We start from the raw sequence: 24198 nt of genomic DNA on the forward strand, positions 1-24198 counted from the left end.
TGGCACGGTGGTGCAGCAGATAGTGTCTCTGTCACAGCTCCAGTGTCCTGGAGGTTGTTGGTTTGAGTTCCACTCTGGGTGACTGTCTGTGAGGAGTGTGGTGTGTTCTCCCCGTGTCTGCGTGGGTTTCCTCCCACAGTCCAAAAACACACGTTGATAGGTGGACTGGTGACTCAAAAGTGTCCGTAGGTGTGAGTGCATGTGTTGCCCTGTGAAGGACTGGCGCCTCCTCCAGGATGTATTACCACCTTGCACCCAATGATTCCAGGTTGGCTCTGGACCCATCGAGACCCTGAACTGAATAAGGGTTACAGACAATGAATGAATGAGTTTTTAATATATTACTTATCTATATTCTCATTTATACTCATATCTGTAGCTACTGTGCAGCTCTCCAGTGGCTGGTATCAGGATCCCTGTTGAACATTTAAGTTATTATTAGGAAAGACATTTCACCATCATCACAACACACATTTTTTTACAATAAATTAATATTTATTAATATCGTTTACTGCTATAATCTTGGTAACATTGTTAAGTGCTGAAGCTCAGAATCATCAGAGAGTGGTGAAAGCTGTTGTTTTGAGTCCTGGACTGGTCCAGAGAACCGGGTGAGAAACTGGGGAGTCTGGTTTTCACTTCTAGTGATCTCTGGTGTGGTCCACAGCATGACTACTCCACCTTATCACTCTACAGTACAGTACAGTATTCAAACCACACTGTCTCAGGAGTGGAGTAGGAAGGCTATAATGAGCTCAGCTCTGTGGAGTAAGTGCATGGACTGGGAGCACAGAGAGAAACATGTTCATTGGCTGCTCTCAGAATGATGCCCCCAAAATCATGCCCCATGGCTCGTTATAGAAAGCATGTTGAACATGCTCACAGTGTTTTCAACTGTTCATTTGGTTAAACGTTTGCTGATGGGCCAACCCCTTTGATCACTAAATTAAGAATGCAACAGAAGTACTGGCCTTTACACAACAAGTACACACCCTATTGAATGTCTTTGGAAATACTTTTACAGTCAGATCTGTCTGAGTCATCAGCCACAGTAATAATTTTCACATTCTCTGTACCCCATGAAGTGTAGCACACTGGCAAAACAGATGTCGCTGTCACACATCTCCAGGGTGTGTTCCCACCTTGCACACAATGATTCCGGGTAGACTCCAGACCCACCACGACTCCATAAACCAGTGAAATGTTTGCTCCGATATTTGCTTTTAGAAGCAGTGACAAGGAAGAGTATAAAAAAGACAGTTTTGCCCTTCATAAGACCATAAAAGCAGCCAGATGTGAGTCCATAAACAAAGTGGAAGCACAGTTAAGCACCACCAACATGAGGAGCATGTGGCTTGGGTTAAACACAATCGTGGACTTTAAGCGGAACACCATTGCTGCGCTTCCTGAAGAGCAGGTTCTAGTCAGTGCTTCAAGAACCACCACCACACAGACGTATGTAAGACATGGGTTTCAGTGTCGCATTCCTTGTGTCAAGCCACTCTTGAACAAGAGACAGTGTCCAAAGTTATGTTCTCTGATGAAAGTAAATTTTGCATTTCCTTTGGAAATCAAGGTCCCAGAGTCTGGAGGAAGAGAGGAGAGGCACAGAATGCATGTTGCTTGAGGTCCATTGTAAAGTTTCCACAGTCAGTGATGGTTTGGGGCACCATGTCATCTGCTGGTGTTGGTCCACTGTGTTTTCTGAGGTTAAAGGTCAACTCAGCCATCTACCAGGAAGTTTTAGAGCACTTCATGCTTCCTGCTGCTGACCAACTTTATGGAGATGCAGATTTCATTTTCCAACAGGACCTGGCACCTGCACACAGTGCCAAAGCTAGCTGTAACTGGTTTAAGGACCATTGTCTCCCTGTTCTTAATTGGCCAGTAAACTCGCCTGACCTTAACCCCATAGAAAATCTATGGGGAAATCTATTGTGAAGAGGAAGATTCAGTACACCAGACCCAACAGTGCAGAAGAGCTGAAGGCCACTATCAGAACAACCTGGGCTCTCATATAACACCTGAGCAGTGCCACAGACTGATCCACTCCATGCCACGCCGCATTGCTGCAGTAATTCAAACAAAAGGAGCCCCAACTAAGTATTGAGTGCTGTACATGTTCATACTTTTCATGCTCATATTTTTCAGTCGGCCAGGGTTTCTAAAAATCCTTTTTTGTATTGGTCTTAAGTAATATTCTAATTTTCTGAGATACTGAATTTGGGGTTTTCATTAGTTGTCAGTTATAATCATCAAATTAAAATAAATAAACACTTGAAATATATCAGTCTGTGTGTAATGAATGAGTGTAATACACAAGTTTCACTTTTTGAATGGAATTACTGAAATAAATCAACTTTATCATGATATTCTAATTTTATGGCCAGCACCTGAATATGTATATATACACACACACATCTCTGAGAGAGAGAAAGAGAAAGAGAAAGGAGAGTGAATGAGAGCGTGTGTTTCCTCAATACCTCCATAAACATAAATAAAAGTTAAAAGCAAAAAGAGTGGGTGGTGTGTGTCACAAATATGAGGAATCACATATGTGTCTCTGGGTAAACGGGTTTTGAAAACCACAATGTGACCGACTTCTGAAACACAAGCTCCCTCAAATACACGCAACCATGCAGACACGCACACACACACACACACACACACACACACACACACACAAGTTATGAATTATGTGGATATCCTATAGTCCCATTCAGTTCATAGACTCTTACACTACACTCTTAAAAATAAAGGTGCTACAAAAGGTTCTTTGAGCGATCCTCTAGAAGAATCACCTTTGGTTCCATAAAGAACCATTTTCACTAATACATTTAAACTGGTAAAGAACCTTAAGACGAGGTGATGGATTTTTAAAACTTCTTCACACTCACATCCCTTTAACAACCCTGACTCTGTACAACTTTGATATAAGATTTAAAAATGTTAATAAATGGCATAAAATACTGTTTATTACATAGTTAGTAATTAGGTTGTACACAGCTAAAAATTCATTCATAATTTGTAACACAGAAATAAAAAGGGCAACAGTGACCTCTGTTTTGTCTAAAACTGAAATTATAAAAGAAAAAGCTCAGACCTCAGAATGTGAATTTAGTCATTTCACATCTTAAGGTAAACCACATTATCATTAACACATAAAAAGACACTCTGTTGGGAATTAATTTATTAAACGTCGTGGTTAAATGGATAATGTTATAGTGAGTGGACTCCAACCAGTATGATAGGCCAGAAGATAAGAAAAAAATAAGAACAGGCGACGTGAGGAAACAACAAATATGAGAGATGAAAAGAAGCCGAAACAAAGTGACAGCATTCCTACAACCAGAACCAGAAAAGTCTAAAGTGCCATTCCAGAATAAAAAGTAAGGAGCATTATACAATCAGCTCCCTAATTCACCTTTATTTATAAAAGGACTCTCAAGTTTCACATGGTAGAAATGTATAAATGTAAAAATAATTACAGTTGGACAAGTAAACATTAGAATTGTAATATTGTGATTAAAATGACATTTTAATCATCACCAACATCTCTACATGACACCTGTCTAGATATTATGTATGTGCCATTCGGTTAAGAATTATGGAAAACATTGCTTGGTTTTACTTTGGTCATTATTTGTATTAATATATAATCTTTTATAATGCATCCAAATAATAAAAGTGAAACTTATATAGATTCATTACAAGCAGTGATCTATTTCAAGCATTTATTTATTTTAATGTTGATAATTATAGCTTACATCCAATGAAAACCCAAAAGTTTATCTCTGAAAATCAGAATAATCAACACAAAACACCTGCAAAGGCTTTCTAAGCCTTTAAAATGATCCCTTAGTCTGGTTCAGTAGGCTCCACAATCATGGGGTATCCAAGCACATTAATGGAAAGTTGAGTGGAAGGAAAATGTGTGGTAGAAAAAGGTGCACAAGCAACAGGGAAAACCACAGCTTTGAAAGGATTGTCAGGAAAAGGCCATTCACAGATTTCAGGGAGATTCACAAGGAGTGAACTGCTGCTGGAGTCAGTGCTTCAAGAGCCACCACACACAGACGAGTCCAGGACATAGGCCACAGCTGTCGCATTCCTTGTGTCAAGCCACTGATGACCAAGAGACAACGCCAGGAGTGTCTGACCTGGGCCCAAGAGAAAAAGGACTGGACTGTTGCTCAGTGTCCAAAGTCTTGTTTTCAGATGAAAATAAATGTTGCATTTCATTTGGAAATCAAGGTCCCAGAGTCTGGAGGAAGAGTGGAGAGGCTCACAATCCAAGCTGATTGAGTCTAGTGTGAAGTTTCTACAATCAGTGATGGTTTGGGGGCCGTCACATCTGCTGGTGTTGATCCACTGTGTTAAATCAAGTCCAAAGTCAGCACAGCCGTCTACCAGGGAATGTTAGAGCACTTCATGCTTCCCTCTGCTGACACACTTTATGGAGATGTGGATTTAATTTTCCAGCAGAACTTGGCTAAACTGCTAAAATGACCAATACCTGGTTTAATAATCACAGTATCACTGTGCTGGACTGACCAGCAAACTCGCCTGACCTAAACCCCATAGAGAATCTATGAAGAGAATCTGTGAAGAGGAAGATGAGAAACACCAGACCCAACAATGCAGACGATCTGAAGGCCGCTGTCAAAGCAACCTGGGCTCCCACAACACCTCAGCAGTGCCACAGACAGTAATTCATTTGAAAAGAGCCCCAACTAAGTACTGAGGGCATATCTTTACATTAGGCCGACATTTCTGTATTAAAAATCAGTTTTTAAACTGGTCATTTATAATATTCTAATTTTCTGAGATAATGACTTTTGGGCCTTCATTGACTGCAAGCTTTAATCATCAACATTCAAAGAAATAAACACTTGAAAAAGATCACTCTGTTTGTAATGAATCTATATAATATATGAGTTTCACTTTTTTAAATTAAATGACTGAAATAAATTAACTTTTTATGATATTGTAATTTAGGGATGTGCACCTGTATATACACAGAGAGAGAAGGAGACAAGGAGAGAGTGAGTGAGAGAGCTTGTTTCCTCAATACCTCCATATCTATAACAAAGGGGAGGGGGTGTTGTGTGTCATGTCCTCAACATTAAAGAATTTCAGTTATTGTAGTTCTAATACAAACCTTTACATACGTCTTAACCTTAGAATTTAATGAGGAAGTGAACGTACAAATATTTGGCTATTAATTTATTAAATGTGGTGGTTAAATGGCTAAAGTTATAGTGAGTGAACTCCAACCTCAACATTAAAGAATTTCAGTTATTCTAGTTCTAATACAAACCTTTACATACGTCCTAACCTTAGATTGTAATGAGGAAGTGGACGTACAAATACGTGGCTGGGTAAAAGAGTTTTGAAAAACAATGTGACAGGTACCTGAACCCCACATACACAAACACACGCATACACAAACCACACACACACTCATACGCACACACACCACACGCACTCATAAGCACACACACCACACACACACACGAACACGCACACACAAGCAGACTCACATGCACACACACGCACCAACACACACACACGCATACACACATGCACACACACACATTCACACACACAACCATACATACACACACGCGCACAAACACACACACTCACATGCACACACACGCACCACACAAACATACACACACCACACACTCACAAACACACACACACACGCACACATACACATGCACACATACACACACACACACAAACACACAAGTACACACACACATACACACAGGCTAACACACATACACACACACACACAAACACACACACTCACATGCACACACACACCACACAAACACACACACCACACACTCACAAACACACACACACAGAGACACACACACATACACATGCACACATACACACGCTCACACAAACCCACACACACACGCACACACATACACACAGGCTAACACACATATACACACACACCACACAATCACACACACTCACATGCACACACGCACACAGACACCACATACACCACACACTCACAAACACACACGCACACTCACACACGCACACACAAACCCACGCATACACAAACACCACACACAAACCCACACATGCACAAACACCACACGCACACACACATAAACCACACACACACCAGACACGCACTCATGCGCACACTCATATACCACACACACACACCATACACGAACACAAACACAAACACACACCACACACTCCCAAACACACATGCACACACACACAAACGCACGCACACCACACACAAACACACGCATACACAAACACCACACATGCACACACAAACAAACCACACCCACACATGCACACACACACGCACACACAAACCCACGCATACACAAACACCACACACAAACCCACGCATACACAAACACCACACTCAAACCCTCGCATACACAAACACCACACGCACACACACACAAACCACACCCACACACGCACTCATGCGCACACTCATACACCACATACACACACCATACACAAACACAAACACACACCACACACTCCCAAACACACATGCACACACACACAAACGCACGCACACATACACATGCACACACAAACACACACGTACACACACACATACACACAGGCTAACACACATACACACACACACACAAACACACACACTCACATGCACACACACAACACACAAACACACACACCACACAATCACAAACACACACACACAGAGACACACACACAGGCTAACACACATATACACACACACCACACAATCACACACACTCACATGCACACACGCACACAGACACCACATACACCACACACTCACAAACACACACGCACACACAAACCCACGCATACACAAACACCACACACAAACCCACACATGCACAAACACCACACGCACACACACATAAACCACACACACACCACACACGCACTCATGCGCACACTCATATACCACACACACACACCATACACGAACACAAACACAAACACACACCACACACTCCCAAACACACATGCACACACACACAAACGCACGCACACCACACACAAACACACGCATACACAAACACCACACATGCACACACAAACAAACCACACCCACACATGCACACACACACACGCACACACAAACCCACGCATACACAAACACCACACACAAACCCACGCATACACAAACACCACACTCAAACCCTCGCATACACAAACACCACACGCACACACACACAAACCACACCCACACACGCACTCATGCGCACACTCATACACCACATACACACACCATACACAAACACAAACACACACCACACACTCCCAAACACACATGCACACACACAGGAATGCACGCACACCACACACAAACACACGCATACACAAACACCACACATGCACAAACACAAACAAACCACACCCACGCACACAAACTCACAAACGCACGCACACACAAACACATGCATACACAAACACCACACACGCACATAAACACACAAACCACACATTCACACGCACACACCATGTACACAGATTCACATGCACACACATGCACACACACGCACACACACCCCACACACGCTCTCATACGCACACGAACACGTACACACATGCACACTCACATGCACACACACGCACACACACACACCACACACGCACACAAACACACACACACATGCACCACACGCACACACACACACTCACAAACACACACGCACCACACACACCCTCACAAACACACACGCACAAACACCACACATGCACACATACACACATGCACACACACACACACACACACATGCACACACAAATACACACAGGCTAACACACATACACACACAAACACACATGCACACAAACGCACGCACAGCACACACACTCACACGCACAACACACACATGAACATGTACACACAAACACACTTACACACTCACAAACACACGCACAGCACACACGTAGACACACACTCACACGCACAACACACACAGGCACACAAACACACACTCGCACATGCACACACACGCTAACACACATACACACGCACACGCACACACCACACACACACTCATGCGCACATTCATACACCACACACACACACCATACACGCACACAAACACAAACCACACACTCCCAAACACACATGCACACATACACACGCACACACAAACCCACGCATACACAAACACCACACACAAACCCACGCATACACAAACACCACACGCACTGATGCGCACACTCATACACCAGATACACACACCATACACGCACACAAACACAAACACACACTCACAAACACACACTCACAAACACACACGCACACAAATGCACGCACACACACACACAAACACACGCATACACAAACTCCACACATGCACATACACACATTCACACGCACACACCATGTACACACATTCACATGCACACACACGCGCACACACACACACCACACATGCACCATACGCACACACACACACTCACAAACACACACGCACCACACACACCCTCACAAACACACACGCACAAACACCACACATGCACACATACACACATACACACATGCACACACACGCACTCATACGCACACACACATGCACACACAAATACACACAGGCTAACACACATACACACATGAACATGCACACACAAGCACACATACACACTCACAAACACACATGCACACAAACGCACACACAGCACACACACAGACACACACTCACACGCACAACACACACAGGCACACAAACACACACTCACACATGCACACACACATACACACACGCTAACACACATACACACGCACACACACATGCACACAAAAGCACACACACATACACACAGGCTAACACATATGCACACGCACACACAAACACACACACTTACACACACACACACAGACACATGCACACACATACACACACGCTAACACACATACAGACCTGCACACGCACACATGCACACACACACACACACACCACACACAGACACACACTCACACACACACACGGACATGCACACACACAAACATACACACAGATGCCCTCTGGTGTCAAATAAACGGTCAATTCCACCTCAATCCCTGTCCCATTCTCTCACACACACACATGCACACACACACACACACACACACACACATATATACAAACATATATACACACACACACTCACACATGCACACACACATACACACACGCTAACACACACACACACACATATGTACAGACTCACACACACATATGCACACGCACACACAAACACACACACACAAGCACATACACACTAACACACATGCACACACACAGACACACACACACTCACACATGCACACACAAGCACACACCACACACACGCTAACACACACACACACACAATAATAATTGCTTATTACAATCACATTATCAATTTATAGTTTAGCGACTACATTCTACCACTGAGTTTGAAAATGCTGCTGTAAAACACTGAAATAAATTTAAAAAGAAGAGCATTATTTGCCACCGTTACAGAGCTTTTCTGGTGCACTCTGCATTACTGACCAAATATGCATTTCTTTAGACACAGACAGAAATACCAGCTGAGAGAGATCAGCTTTCTGTCTCAAACAAATCATCCGTTATAGTGTAACCTCAAAAATGTGAAACAATAACACGTGGAATTGAGGATAACATTCACTTATTAAATAAACCAAGTTAAGTGTTTTAAAAAGGGGTCAATCCAAGGAGACCTTAGAGAAAGAACATCCTCCAAGATGATCCTCCAATTTGGTGCAGAGTATGGCGGCCTGTGTTTCCCTGTTCTTTGACGGTAAAACCAACCTTTCACCCTGATCAGGGCGGAGCAATCTTCTGCCTCACCCTTGTGGCTCTAGGTGCTCCAGCCCCAATCAGGGCCACAACAGAAATTCTACCAGCTGTTTCAGAGAAACATCTACTTTAAGCAATACATTACAAAAATTGATTTTTATTTCAAGATCAGTCATTACTCAGACATTAGAGGGACTCACTTTAATAAATAAACTGGAAAGAAAAAAATTATCAATGATATTTCCAGTCAAAATCTTGTATTAGTACTTTATAAAAGAAAAAATAATTTTCTAATAATTAGTGTTCTTTATGGAATATTAAAATGAACCTTGTTTCTGAAAAATAACTGAACTGTAAACACAAACAGTCTTGAAGGCCCCAAGCATCCCAGAAGTTTAACTGTGAAATATTTACAGTCTGGCAATTTACAAATATATAATAAATAAAATATTAATAAAATATGTATAATTCTGGTAAGTGGAGACTCTACATCACTAAATACTGAGAAAAACACCATGTGCAAATGTGTTCATTTACAGCAGGTGGGTTTTCGGTTTACACACAAACACATGCTTTCACTTTGTCGAAGATGAGGCGGAGTGGGCGGGGCTTTACGCGCTCATGTGCCTCGAGCTCCGGTTCCGGCTTTGGCCAACGTCGTGTCCGCGCGCGTGACCCACAGCGAAACTTCATCTGCTGGCCGCTTTGGGGCGTGTCACTTTAAAACAGTAGTAGTACAGACAAGTCCAGAGAATTGAGGATAATATTTACTTATTAAATAAATCAAGTTAAGTGTTTTAAAAAGGGATCAATCAAAAAGATTAAAGGATTAAACCAATGTCAACACTTCCCACTTCATTAAACAGGTTCTGATAGCCCCGGGAGTAGTACAGACAAGTCCAGACCCCTTCCTCCATGCTTTGTTTGGTTTTAATACATGTCTGTAATCGCACAGAGGCCTGTAAAGGACAGAGGAGGATGAAACATCGGTCTCCGGCATTTTCTCACACTGAGTTTGAGCTTGGGGCTTGTGTCGTGACGCAGCCTGTTGCACGCGGCACTGATTGGCCACAGCCCAGTGAAACTCGCTTCTCATTTGCATAATGTTGGAGAAGTCTAAAACAATTTGCCGCTCGCTTTGCCTTGTTCGAAAACCCGTCCCTTCATTGACTGAATAGATGCAAATGTCGGGTTTGGCTTGTGACTACACCGCCTCCCCACAACACACATAAATAGAAAATTGAGCAAGGTTTGGGTTCAGCTCATTTCCCACAGAGCACAGACAGAGAAACACAGCGGTGAATGATCTGATAAATCAGCTCCTACAGAAGAACATGTCTAGGAACAGTAAGTACAGTCTGTTGGATCAGTCGAGGTGAAAGGATGAAAAACTTAGATGAACGACTTAGAAACCTCACAAAGAAAAGGTGTTTTTTAAAAGTATCATTTCAGCATCATCACTGTAATGTGAACATGTACCTTAAGTCTAATTAAATCAAATGTAATGCTAAGACGTGATTTGCTTTTTGATACAAGTCTCTCTGATTAAACTTCATTTAAATTCTATGTAGATACACTCACTACAAATCACCCTAAATCTAGAAGTCATTAAATGAAAGATTTTGTATTTTTGCATATCACAACACGTATTTAGTTTAAATATATATTTGCACTCTCTATGTATTTCCAATGATGTGCAGCCCTAGGATTGTCAATAAAATATTCTTGAATAGGGTTTGAGGCAGTTATATGATAATTCAAATATGCATCATAGTGTAAATTGGTGGAGTCTTCTAGTTCTAAGGAAATATTAAAGAAAGATGTTTTGGACACCAAACGTTAAATTGTAATTATGGCAAAAATAAGTAATTACTATAATTTATTTACAAGTTTGCTTATTTTATAGTGATGTGTTGCCTGACCTTGGTGCATTATTATACATTTTGATTAAATAACAAAACAAAACTGCTATTTGTATTGTTTTTCTTTTGCAGCAGCTAATGATTCAGGAAACAGAAGTACAGATGCTACAGGAGAGGTTAGACCATCTTCTCTACACAGAATCTCTCCATATCTTAGACTGTTGTAATGTTCAGAATCTCTCCTCATTTTAGACTGGTCTTCTCTTTGAAATCTCTCCTGATCTTAGCCCGGTCTTCTCTATGACACCTCTCCTGATCTTAGCCCGGCCTTCTCTTTGAAATCTCTCCTGATCTTAGCCCGGTCTTCTCTATGAAATCTCTCCTGATCTTAGCCCGGTCTTCTCTATGACACCTCTCCTGATCTTAGCCCGGTCTTCTCTATGACACCTCTCCTGATCTTAGACCGGTCTTCTCTATGATACCTCTCCTGATCTTAGACAGGTCTTCTCTATGACATCTCTCCTGATCTTAGACCGGTCTTCTCTACGGAATGTCTTTAGATCAGAGACGATTTTTCTGTGCAGAATCTCCTGAGATCTGAGATTGTTGTACTGTACAGATTCTCTCCAAATCTGAAACCATTCTTTTGTACAGAATCTCTACTAATCTGAGACCACTGTAGTGTACAGTATCTCTCCAGATGTGAGACTGTTATAATGTACAGATTCTCTCCAGTTCTGAGGACATAGTTCTGTTTATCTCTCCAGATATGAGACCATACTACTGTATGAGACATTTACAGATCTGAGTCCTTTGTTCCTTACACAATCTAAGATTATTCTTCTGTCCAAATTCCATCCAGATTTGAGACTATCCAGATCTAAGGTTATTTCTCCGTACAAATTCCATACATAATTTTCCATATCAGAAATAATTTCTCCATATAGTGTTTGGCAAATTCGACAGCCATCTATCAGTCCCAACCTCAGTAGATATGTAAGACAGAGGCAACATTATTACTCATTATATAAACTCCTAGATGATTAATTGGCAACCTATATATGGCACAATTTAAAACATACATTTACACACATCACGGTAACGTGAGCAAAACAGCTGGAAGTACTGTGCAAAATTCAAATAAAAACAAAATGCTATGATGTGCATATCATTTAAACCCTGTGCTGATAGTACAGATACACCACTATGAATGTTAAAGCTCAGAACATTTATTTTTTTCTACATATTTTCCCAATTTTATTTTCATGGCAACAACATTTCAAAAACATTTGGGACAGGGGCATATATACCAGTGTGTTACATCACCTCTTCTTTTAACAACATCTGCTAAATGTTTAGGAACTGAGTTACACACAGGTTCACCAATCCCGACCAACCAAAAACATCCATTCTGTTCCCCTTGTACATGTAAATCAGAGAGAGTAGCTCATTTGTGGTGCACAGTTTGCGTTGGTCATCCTTTTGTCCTTCAGCAGAGGACACAGCCCACAGGACATTGTTGGTCCACTCACATCAGCGAAACACACACTAACACACCACCACACATCAGTGTCACTGCAGCACTGAGAATCCACCACCCAAATTGTACATGCTAAGTGGAGGTCCTTACCATTGAAAAACAGGGACAAATGGGGCAAAAAATATGCAGAACAACAAATGCTCTACACTTATAGAACTACAGTGTGCACAGTGGAGCTGACATATATTCAGTCAAGTACCAAAATCAGGTGACATTGGTGGGACTAGCTGGGATTCATGTTTAAGAACAGGCAAAGATAAAATACATACATTTTACATGATATAGTACATAATCTCGACACTTACTGTGGGGTTTATACTGATATAAACTACAGCCAGTGAATTATAAGTTCTCTACCAAATCTACATCAGACTGTTATAATCAGTGCAGTTTATTCATGTTCTTAAAGTAGAATATATTCATAAAGGTAAAACATGCTGTTATGAGAATTATATCATAGTGTGTTGCCAGCACTGAGATAATAGAAATTTTACAGAATACTGTTTAATGTATGGAGCTTATAACAAGATTTAAGGATATGTATCTGAATTCACAACCACCAATCAGAGTCTCACCACAACTTCCAATCACAAAGCCATCTCAGAAAGTTCTGTGCTGAGGGAAATTTGTGAAAGAAAATATAGGACATGAATCGCAATGATAGGTTAATAAACGTAGCATATTTTAAGAGTTGTTGATGGACGTAACACACTGCAAATTGCTGAGTTTGCACTTTTTTTTAGCAGTGTTCACATTTTCCTAGGACACCTGGGTCAATTTGTCAAAACTGACAAAACTGAGTCTGATATTTGAAATTTGAGACTGAGAAGTTTGTATTTAATTAAGGATATTTAAGTTTATTTAAACTTTTTTTTAATTTAAACATTTATATGCTGTAGTCAGTTCAGTTTGTGTAGCGTTTGGCAGGAAGCCTCTGTGTACATTTATAGTAATGTGATTTTGAAGCATATTGAAGCAGTGAACTTGTATCTGTGAAGCAACATGTGAAGGAATGTACCTGTTATGTCTGATTTTTGTTCACTGCAATAAACCAGAAATGCATATTTATCTGGAGATTTCATGAATCTGAAAAGGTGAAATATAAGTTTAATAACAATTAAATGTTAAAACAATTTTTTATTTAATGTTTCAAAAAGGTTTTTATATTTCTTTATCAGGATGGTAAAAATAAGAAGGCAGAAGGTTCAACTATCAGTATTCAAGACCTCATCTGTCGACTTAATCTGAACAACTTCTATCCCCATAAACTGACAGCAGAGGAAATATTATGTATCAGTATGACTTCAATTCCGAGAAATGGGTCAGAAAAAGAGTCTCTGAAAGAGGAAAACCTGGCCTTTTTGTACCTTCATAAATTGCTGACACTGGATTACAGAGCGAGATTTGTGTCCGTACATAAAGAAGTAGCCATCAGTGAAGAAAATACAACACCTGGTAAAAATGATGAATTTTTGAGTGATGAAAATGACTGTAGTGATATTAATAATGATGAAAATACACACATTCACCCAATGGACGTCCAGATGGCAGTGTTCCACTGTGCGGACAGTTTCCTAAAGCAGTACATAGTTACTAAACTCTCCTCCTGTCAGTACGCTCTCCCACTGCTGGTACCTAACCCTACATCTGCAGAAACTGAGCTCCCTCTCTGGACGTTCAGACAGGTGAGAAAGGCTTGGAGGACAGCTGATGGTCCCAGCAGGACTGTGCCAGTCTGTCAGGTCAGAGCTCCAATGGTGTTCTTCTGCAGAGTGGGCTCTGTATCAACTTCTAAATCCCAGCTGCTGAACTCTGTGATTAACCCAAGCCACGACACCTTCTTCCACAGAGACAGTCCCGGCAGCAGCAAAACCTCCCTCTTTAAGGAGGGTCTGGTGGAGATTGCCTGGTACTGTCCTTCAGGAAAAAATTATGATCTTTTCAGTGACATTACCGCCTTCTGCAACCTCCACGGTGATGCTGTAGAGCACAGGGAGCAAACTGAGTTTTTGACTCAACAATCTGCAGTCAATGTTGTCCTGATGCAGAACATGAATCTCAGTGAGAAAAACAAAGAGCTGTTACTGGAGCTCCAAAAATCTCCAAAGCCCTTGATCTGTGTTGTCAGTGATCTGCAGAATGGTGTTAAAATGGGAAGTGGAAACAACATAAAAATAGGAGTCAGAGACGCAAGACAGGCAGAACTACAACAAAACCTAAGACATGTGATTGAAGTGTGTTTGCAGAAAAGTAGTTTAGATCACACTTTCAGTCTTGAGGAAAGCTCAGATGCAGCAAAACAATGTGGGTTCAGAGTCGATGAAGACAGAGAGGACTGTCAGAAAGGAAAAACTGGAGCTCTGGAGGTCATGAACCTGCTGAAGGGAGAAGACCTGTGTCAAATGAAAACCAAGTTCCTGCCCTGTCAGGGGACACTGTGGCACGACTGGACGAGGAAATATAAACAGCTTTATCACTTTTATGAAAATGTTGAACAGAACAAAAGCAGAACAAAGGAGGAAATGAGGGAAATACGGAAACAACAAAGGAACTCTTCATTTAATGACTTTATAAAAGCTGTGTATAATAATTTAAACTCTGAATCTATGGTGAAAGTGTACTTTGTGAAATGGCTTGGTGTCAACCTTGACACAATCTTTTCAGAGAAACTTTCAGAAGTCACTCAGGAATATTCCAGTCTGTTTTCAGATGTGCATTCTATAAAACAAAAACCTGAAAGAGATGAAAGTCGGCTGAAAGAGAAGATGAAAGATCTTGTGAGATTATCAGAGAATGTGGATGCACTGACACTTGGCCTGGAGCACATAGTCAGAGAAATGGGCCAGATCTACGAGGCCTGGGCTGAATGTCCTACAGAAATGACGGCAGAGATCCGGGCTCTCCCTGCTCTGGCTGCAGATCTCCTGATCTCTGGACATCCACTGGAGCTGATGGATGGAGATGCTGCTCATGTTCCTCTGACCTGGATAGAGTCTGTTCTGGACAAGGTCACTGAGAAACTGGGAGACCAGAGAGTCTTTGTGCTGTCTGTTCTGGGTCTGCAGAGCTCAGGAAAGTCTACAATGCTGAACACCATGTTTGGGGTGCAGTTTGCTGTGAGTGCTGGACGGTGCACTAAAGGAGCGTTTATGCAGCTGGTCAGAGTCAAAGAAGAGGTTAAAAAAGAGCTGAAGTTTGACTACATCATTCTTCTGGACACTGAAGGTCTTCATTCTTTAGAGCTGGTGAGTAAACACTCTGATCGCTCTCATGACAATGAACTGGCCACATTCGTCACTGGGCTTGCAGATCTGACTCTGATAAACATTTTTGGGGAAAGTCTTGCAGAAATCAAGGACATCATTCAAGTTGTAGTTCAGGCTTTTCTCAGAATGAAGAAAGTTAATCTGACTCCCAGCTGTAAGTTTGTTCATCAGAATGTTACAGATATCTCTGCTACAGAGAAGAATGTGGAAGGAAGAAGGAAACTGCAGGAATTGTTGGACAAAATGACTGAGTTAGCAGCAAAAGAAGAAAGGTGCAATGCTGAGTGTTTTACTGATGTCATCAGATTTGACATTGAGAAAGATGTGTATTACATGCCTCAGCTGTGGGAAGGAAACCCCCCCATGGCTCCCCCCAACCCACGTTACAGTGAAAATATAGAGAGTCTGAAACAGGCCGTTCTTACAGCTGCAGCACAGAAGAAACCTCTACGATTCTCAGAGCTTAAAGTCCGCATTAAAGACCTGTGGGATGCAGTGCTGAATGAGAAGTTTGTGTTCAGCTTCAAGAACACTCTGGAGATTGCTGCATACAGGAAGTTGGAGACTGAGTACTGGAACTGGACCTGGGCCCTTCGGAAAGAGCTGCTCATCATTCAGAACAAACTGCAGAACAGGATTGAAAATGGAGCTCTAAAATCTGTCGATCGAGAACTGATTCATGAAGAAATCGAGAGCACGTACTGCACAGTGAAGAAAGAGATGGAAAAATTCTTTACTGAAGATAAAGATGCTGTGATCCTTTCTCAGTGGAAAACAAGAACAGAACTGAACATTAAAGATGTACTTGACAGACTCACTCAGACGACTGAAAGAGAAATGAATGAACTTATTAAACTGAAGGCAGCATGTAAAAAGCTAGATGAAAGGAAAGCTCAGTACATGAATGAGTTGTTTAACGAGAGTAAAGCTCTGGCGACTGAACTGAAAAACAAGACTGAGAAACTGGACCTTGAACAAGAGTTTAATAAAATGTGGAAGAAATGGATTTCAGATCTGACTGCAGGTGTTCCACCAGTTAAAGATGTGAACATAGAGCAGGAAGTGATGACGTTACTAAATTCACCTTATGAACCTGGAGTTGTTTATTCCAGAAAGGACAGTGGTCATTACAGAGAGATCTGCAGAAAAGAAGACTTCTCTGAATATGTGACAGTGAAGAAAAGTGTTAAAGGTGTTTGTAATTATTATATTTGTAATTCAAAACACCATGATTCAGTCAGAGATCTAGTGCAGCAGACAGTGAGAAATGTTACTGAGATCATCAGGTCTAAACCAGTGTCCAGAACAGGCTACAGTGACACATACACACAGGAGATTGTGGACTGTGTAAAACAGCGAGTGTCAGAGTTTAAAGCGGAGGGATTTCTATTAAAGAATGAATTCACAGTAGATCTGACTCTGTTTGTGTGTGACACTGCAGTTAGAGAGTTCACTAAGCTTCACCGACTCTTCAGAGAGACTAATGACCCTGTGATTTATCTGGAAAACAAAAAACAAGAGTATTTCTCTGTCTTCAAGAAGCTGTATGAAGGTGTCTCAGCCACCAGTGTGTTTGCGGACTCAGTGTGTAACAAACTCAGATCATCAATCTCTCAGGCTGCCATTGCTCAAACTGCCATTGATGCAGCTGGAGAAATGAGGAGAAATTACCCAGCATTCAATGGGAACAGGTCAAACCTGGAGAAACACATCCTGAAGGATTTGGCAGAAACTGAAGACTTTCAACAGTTCATTACATACATCAGACGTCCAAAGGAACACTTTTTACATTTTATAGATAAAAAATTTAGAGAGGAAATGTTTAAAAGACAAAACTCCAGAATACTGCAGATACTGAGGAATGCTGTGAAAATGAAGGAGAAAAGTGTGACTATTGCCATTCAAAAAGCCACAGAGGAGACTAAAGAGAGGAAAGGAGATGTGAATGAGTGGCTGAAGAGTTTTGCAGAGGAACTCGGTTATTGGATGCATTTTACTGTGAAGGATCTAATACCTACTAATTCAGAAGAAAACATGGACGCAGAGTTTTTTGGTAAACTGATAATGGAAGGTCTTCAAACTATTGTTAATGATCTAACTAACGACTTTAACGACTCTTGTCTTGATTCAGTCTGGATGGACCTATTTAAGCAAAGCCTAGAAGACATTCTGATGGAACAGTTGTGTGGATGTTGGGTGCAGTGCCCCTTCTGTGCAGCTATCTGCACCAATACAATGGAGAATCATGATGGAGATCACAGTGTCCCTTTCCACAGACCTCGAGGAGTCAATGGGGGTGGGTGGTATAACACAGATAACATCTCTATAGAGTTCTGCACCAGTTCACTAGCCAGTGACTGCTTCATTGTCTTACCAGATGGAAGATGTGTGCCTTACAGGAACTACAGAGAAGCTGGCCCAGAATACGCTCGTTGGAGCATCACCCCTGATGAATCTAAACAGCCCTACTGGAAATGGGTTGTGTGTAGGTTTGAGAAAGACTTGGAGAAATACTATGGAGGAACATTTCAGGGAGAAGGGCAGATTCCTTACAGCTGGTGGAGAATTACAAAGGAAGAAGCTATTAGGAGCTTAAATTATGATTCACACAGGACTTCACACTGGAGAAGACTTTACCTTGGGAGATATTTATCAGAATATTGACTCCCAGATATTTAACAGTTATTCTGCATGCTTTGTTTATTAGCGTCTAGTTAGTAATAATGTATTCTTATTCTCTCACCTCAGACTGGAGGGACATTAACAGGATGAAAATGGGTGTGTTATTTAGTTTAGTTCCCTCTCTTTTGCTAGATTCAGGTTAGAACTGAACTGATGAACACAGCTGTGTCTTGTAAAAGTGTTGACACTGTATTTGATCATATTCAGGAACCAATTTATCAGTTACAGCATTTTTATTTCCTTTTTTTTATTGTGTGTTTGATCTGTTTGGTTTTTGAAGGATGTCTCTCAGTTCAAACACAAGTTACTGTTATTGACTTTAAATGTTTAGTATTTACATTTAATTTGATAAATTATGGTTTAAATGTATTTTAGATTTATCTGATATTTGTTCAGTAAATAAACGTTTGAAATGTTTGATTCTGTTCAGTGATTTGTCGAAAATATAGACTGATTGTTTGCTCAAAATTATGAAATTGCAAAAACTTAAAAATATATTTAATTTAATAAATTAATGTTATACATTTAATAAAATAAATTTCAATGAAAACTAATTAATACAAATGACTTATCACTGTGAGAACTAACAGAACATCATCTATAGGTTTTACAGGTTTTAATGTTAACTGTCAACGCTTATTATTGCTATGTTTTTTCACTCTTATATATGATGTTTTTATTGTATGTGTGTCCTTAGTTTAGTTCTTGATTGTTATATTTTACATTTATTTGTATTGTGATGAACAATAAAGTGCTGGTTAAGTTTTTATTATTTTAGTTTTCAATGCAAACTAAAATAATAAAAATTATAATGGTAAAATATGCTGAAAATTGGAGTATTATTCTTAATTCCTTATCAACTCAAATGATGTGGCCTATTTTGAATTAGTATTACTTTCTAACTGCTTGGAATAAATGAAGATAATTTGTATATTTTTAAAGTAGAAAAGTATGTGAGTTTTGGCCATAAGAATGTTTCCATATGCTTCCAATTTACCCCTGAACGCCACAAAATTTAGACACACTTTTTCTTTTTCCTTCAAGTAATTTTTTACACTTCATATCACTGTACAGACTACAGTCCAGACATCACCTGGGATCCAGTCTGTGGCTCCAATGTGGATATCTATGTAAACCTGTGTTAATGCAAGCCGTGTTTGGCAATATTTGGTTCAGAAAAGCAATAATGGACTCATTAGGTGTGTAACTATATGTCCTTTTTGAAACATTGGAGTAATAAATCCCTAAAGTGTCAGAAAATTGTGTCAAACTGCACCAATACTTAAGTGAAAGCTTATGGTTCCCTCTTGTGGCTGATGTCAGGTATCGCATGACTATGTCATTTATCTGGGTTAAAGCCTCTGTACATACAGTGTACCCATTTACAGGTTTATTTTATTACTGATAAATATTCATTCATTCATTCATTGTCTGTAACCCTTATCCAGTTCAGGGTCACGGTGGGTCCAGAGTCTACCCAGAATTATTGGGCACCTGGAGAGACACCCTGGAGGGGGCACCAGTCCTTCACAGGGCACTGATAAATATTTTGATTTATATTTGATAGGATGATTGTAGACAAACAATAAGGGCTTGTATAAACACAGAGATATTTTAGTACAGTAAAAATATATATTTTGATTTTGAAATAAAAATTCCATGTAATAAATAGAAATCTGAATACTCGACACTAACACTTCACTAATTCATAATAATCCTGAGAACCAGCCCCTTCATTAGATACATCATTAATTCATTATATTTTTAGAAATGAACAATATTCATATTACTTTAATTTTATTTATTTTGGGCATATGTTTTGCTTGAGGCAGATTCCTCATTGTGTGTCTTAATATTTACATAAATTACACCACTCCAGTGGAAAGAGGACAACTTTCACATGGCACCTTCATCTGGTTTATATCGTATACAGTATGAATGTTGTGAAGTGGAGAATGTGGAAGTTACAGTCTGAAACCACCAGCGGTTTAATGGAATATAATAATAAAGAGACACAGAACAAGTGAAACCTACGATTACAAGTTAATAATAAAGAAAACTAACAAAATATTTTATTTGATATTTTACAACTAACATCACAGTTAAATCTCTGTAAGGGAAATTAAAATGGGTTTTTATACAATATAATTTTTTAATTCCAATTATTCCTATTGAGCTTTAGACATATCATTAGAATAAAAGTAGAGGGGGAAAGTTCATGAATGAACTTTTAATTTGGCTTGTCATGTATTACTAGTTTCATTGCCACATTAGCTTATATGCTGCTTAATGGCTATGATGTTAAAATTTATAGAAACTGTCACACAAGAATAAATACCACATTAAAAAGACTCCCATTATATTTTGCAGAACACCTTGAAACATTCCACCTTAAAAATACAGCCATTATATTTAGGCTTCCACATTAAGTAGATGACTTTGGCAAATAAATGGTCACCTTAAAAAGACCCTACAATTTTAAAAAGACTTTCATTACACTACTTTTTTCAATAAACTGCTTCTGGAATTTTAAGTTCCACCTTATGAATCCAGCCACATTTATCCGTGACTTCCTTAAGTCAGTGGTATATGCTGTTATTCCTATGTATTAAGCTCTGTGTATATTGTGTATGAGTGTCTGTGTGAGAGTGGCAGTTAAAGATCAGTGTTCCGGAAAGTTCTGCCATAGGTGTCCTAGGAGAGAACCATGTCCTATTTGAACAAGCACTACCCCACACAACATGTACCGTACCCCACATTGAAAAACTAATCGCACTGTATGAAAAATAACCATTTAGCAATGGAATTGGTGCAGGAACTGTGTAGACTGAGCAAGAATTGTTGATGTTATGGCAGGGTAAAAGCACACAAACATTAAAACTAGAGGTCTGCATTTCCAGGAGGAAACGCGAGATGTTGCGCCGCCGAAACCCCCGTCCCCCGATCCGCGTCCCACAGTAGTTTACATTGGACTCTATGGAGCTCCGTAGGCCATGAATGGAAAACGATACATTTTGAATTCCACCTTTAAAAACAATTCCACCTTAAGAAACCCAGAATTGTATTGAGATGTCCACATCGTAGGCCAAAAGAGTCTTAAAAGCAAAAAAAGAGGGCCAATAAATTTTAAATACCACCTTAAGGAAAATTTCACCTTAAGAAAGCCACAATTGTATTGAGACATCTACCTTTAAAATTGACCACTCGAAATAAAGGTTAAAATGTAGAAAGGACAGCCAGTATATTTTGAAGGCGTATTCTAAAAAATTCCACCTTAAAAGACCCTGGATAATTAAGACGTCAACTTTAAAAAAGACCTTTAAAATGTTAGAGACTGCGTGTGTATTTCTGTGTCCCTCACACCTCTCCCCCTCAGTCTCTGCATTCAATGAATTTCGACCCAGGGGGGACCCTCCAAAAAACCTCAAATATCTCAAAAACTTTTCCAGGTCCAAAAATGAACGAAACATACCGTAGCGACAAGGAGAGTCTGGCGCTCGAGATGGTATAAAAATTTTTGCACTTTGAGCGAGAATTGATGGTGTAATGACGAGTTAAAAACAAGTTTTGAAAATCTGCGTGCCGACCCGCTCTTAAAATACAATGAGCTCTATGGGAGTAAAACCCTTCCAAGTGTCAAGCAAAAATTCATAACTCAAAAACGGTATTCTCAAACGGTCTGAAACTTACAAGTGTGAGTAAGTAAGGGGAAATTACTCTTGCATTTAAAATTTAAATGAAGTCTGTAGGTGAAAGTATAAGGAAGTTATGGTGAAATGTTCGGCAGAAAATTGAAAAAGAAAAAAAATCATTTCAATGAGTTCCTATGGGAGCGTACCCACCCTCCGAACAAATGCTTATAGCTCTGAAAGATTTCCCCACATCGCTTAACCATATATACCGTTGCGACAAGGAGAGTGTGTAGATCGATATGGCATAAAAATTATGCAGATTAAGTGAGAATTGAACATGTTATGACGAGTTAAAAACAGGAGAAAATTTAGAACCCGCACTCTGAGCCGCTCTAAAAATACATTGAACCCTATGGGAGCCGAAACCGTCCCTAGTGCCGAACAAAAATTCATAACTCAAAAACCGTATTTTCAATAATGTTCAAATTTACAGGTGCTAGAAAGGACAAGTTTCTCTACCATTTAATTTTGAAGGAGGGATAGAAAGAGAAGGATGAGTGCAAGAGTTCCGAAAATGGACGTGATGGGACCCGGTACGCCCGGGTCAGACCGTCTGAAATCCCGTGTCCGTAGCTTGAAAAATGACAGAGTTAGAGCGCTTTGAAAATTAATTCTATAGAAATGACTGAGGAAAAACGGAGCGAAAAACGAGTGTAGCGGACGAACGAGTGCGGGTATCGGAAAGCTGTATACAAGCCCACATCTTCGCTATAGGACGCACGATTTCCAGGTGGAACGGAGTCGATAGCTCGAAAACTGCGGGACTAGTTAAGCGGGCAAGAAAACGCGGAATAATTTTAAAAAAATAAATAAATCGGATAACAATATATTGCGCGCTGCTGCTTAAAACATAATTACATGGTTAACACATCATATAGAGTGAAGCAAAAATTGTATGTTAACAACAGCTACAAAAGTAATGCACACTACAGAATTAAGCAAAGAAAATATGTTACCGGCAACTACAAAAATAACCCTCATTACAGAGAAAAACAGAGACAGTACGTTACAGACAGCTACAAAAATAACCCTCATTACAGAGAGAAACAGAGACAGTACATTACAAACAGCTACAAAAATAACCCTCATTACAGAGAGAAACAGAGACAGAGACAGTACATTACAAACAGCTACAAAAATAACCCTCGTTACAGAGAGAAACAGAGACAGAGACAGTACATTACAAACAGCTACAAAAATAACCCTCGTTACAGAGAGAAACAGAGACAGTATGTTACAGACAGCTACAAAAATAACCCTCATTACAGAGAGAAACAGAGACAGTACATTACAAACAGCTACAAAAATAACCCTCATTACAGAGAGAAACAGAGACAGAGACAGTACATTACAAACAGC

General features: G+C 40.1%; 1 protein-coding gene across 1 annotated transcript; it reads left to right on the forward strand.

Annotated features, from left to right (window-relative positions):
* Positions 1-4591: 4591 nt before the first annotated feature.
* On the forward strand, positions 4592-19459 carry LOC136696447 (interferon-induced very large GTPase 1-like). Its single transcript, XM_066670870.1, has 2 exons — positions 4592-4708; positions 14378-19459. The coding sequence occupies exons 1-2, from the start codon at positions 4592-4594 to the stop codon at positions 19127-19129; spliced, it is 4869 nt and encodes a 1622-aa protein (XP_066526967.1). The 3' UTR covers positions 19130-19459.
* Positions 19460-24198: the final 4739 nt, after the last annotated feature.

The sequence above is a fragment of the Hoplias malabaricus genome, chromosome 5 (assembly GCF_029633855.1).
Source record: "Hoplias malabaricus isolate fHopMal1 chromosome 5, fHopMal1.hap1, whole genome shotgun sequence".
Lineage (NCBI taxonomy): Eukaryota > Metazoa > Chordata > Actinopteri > Characiformes > Erythrinidae > Hoplias > Hoplias malabaricus.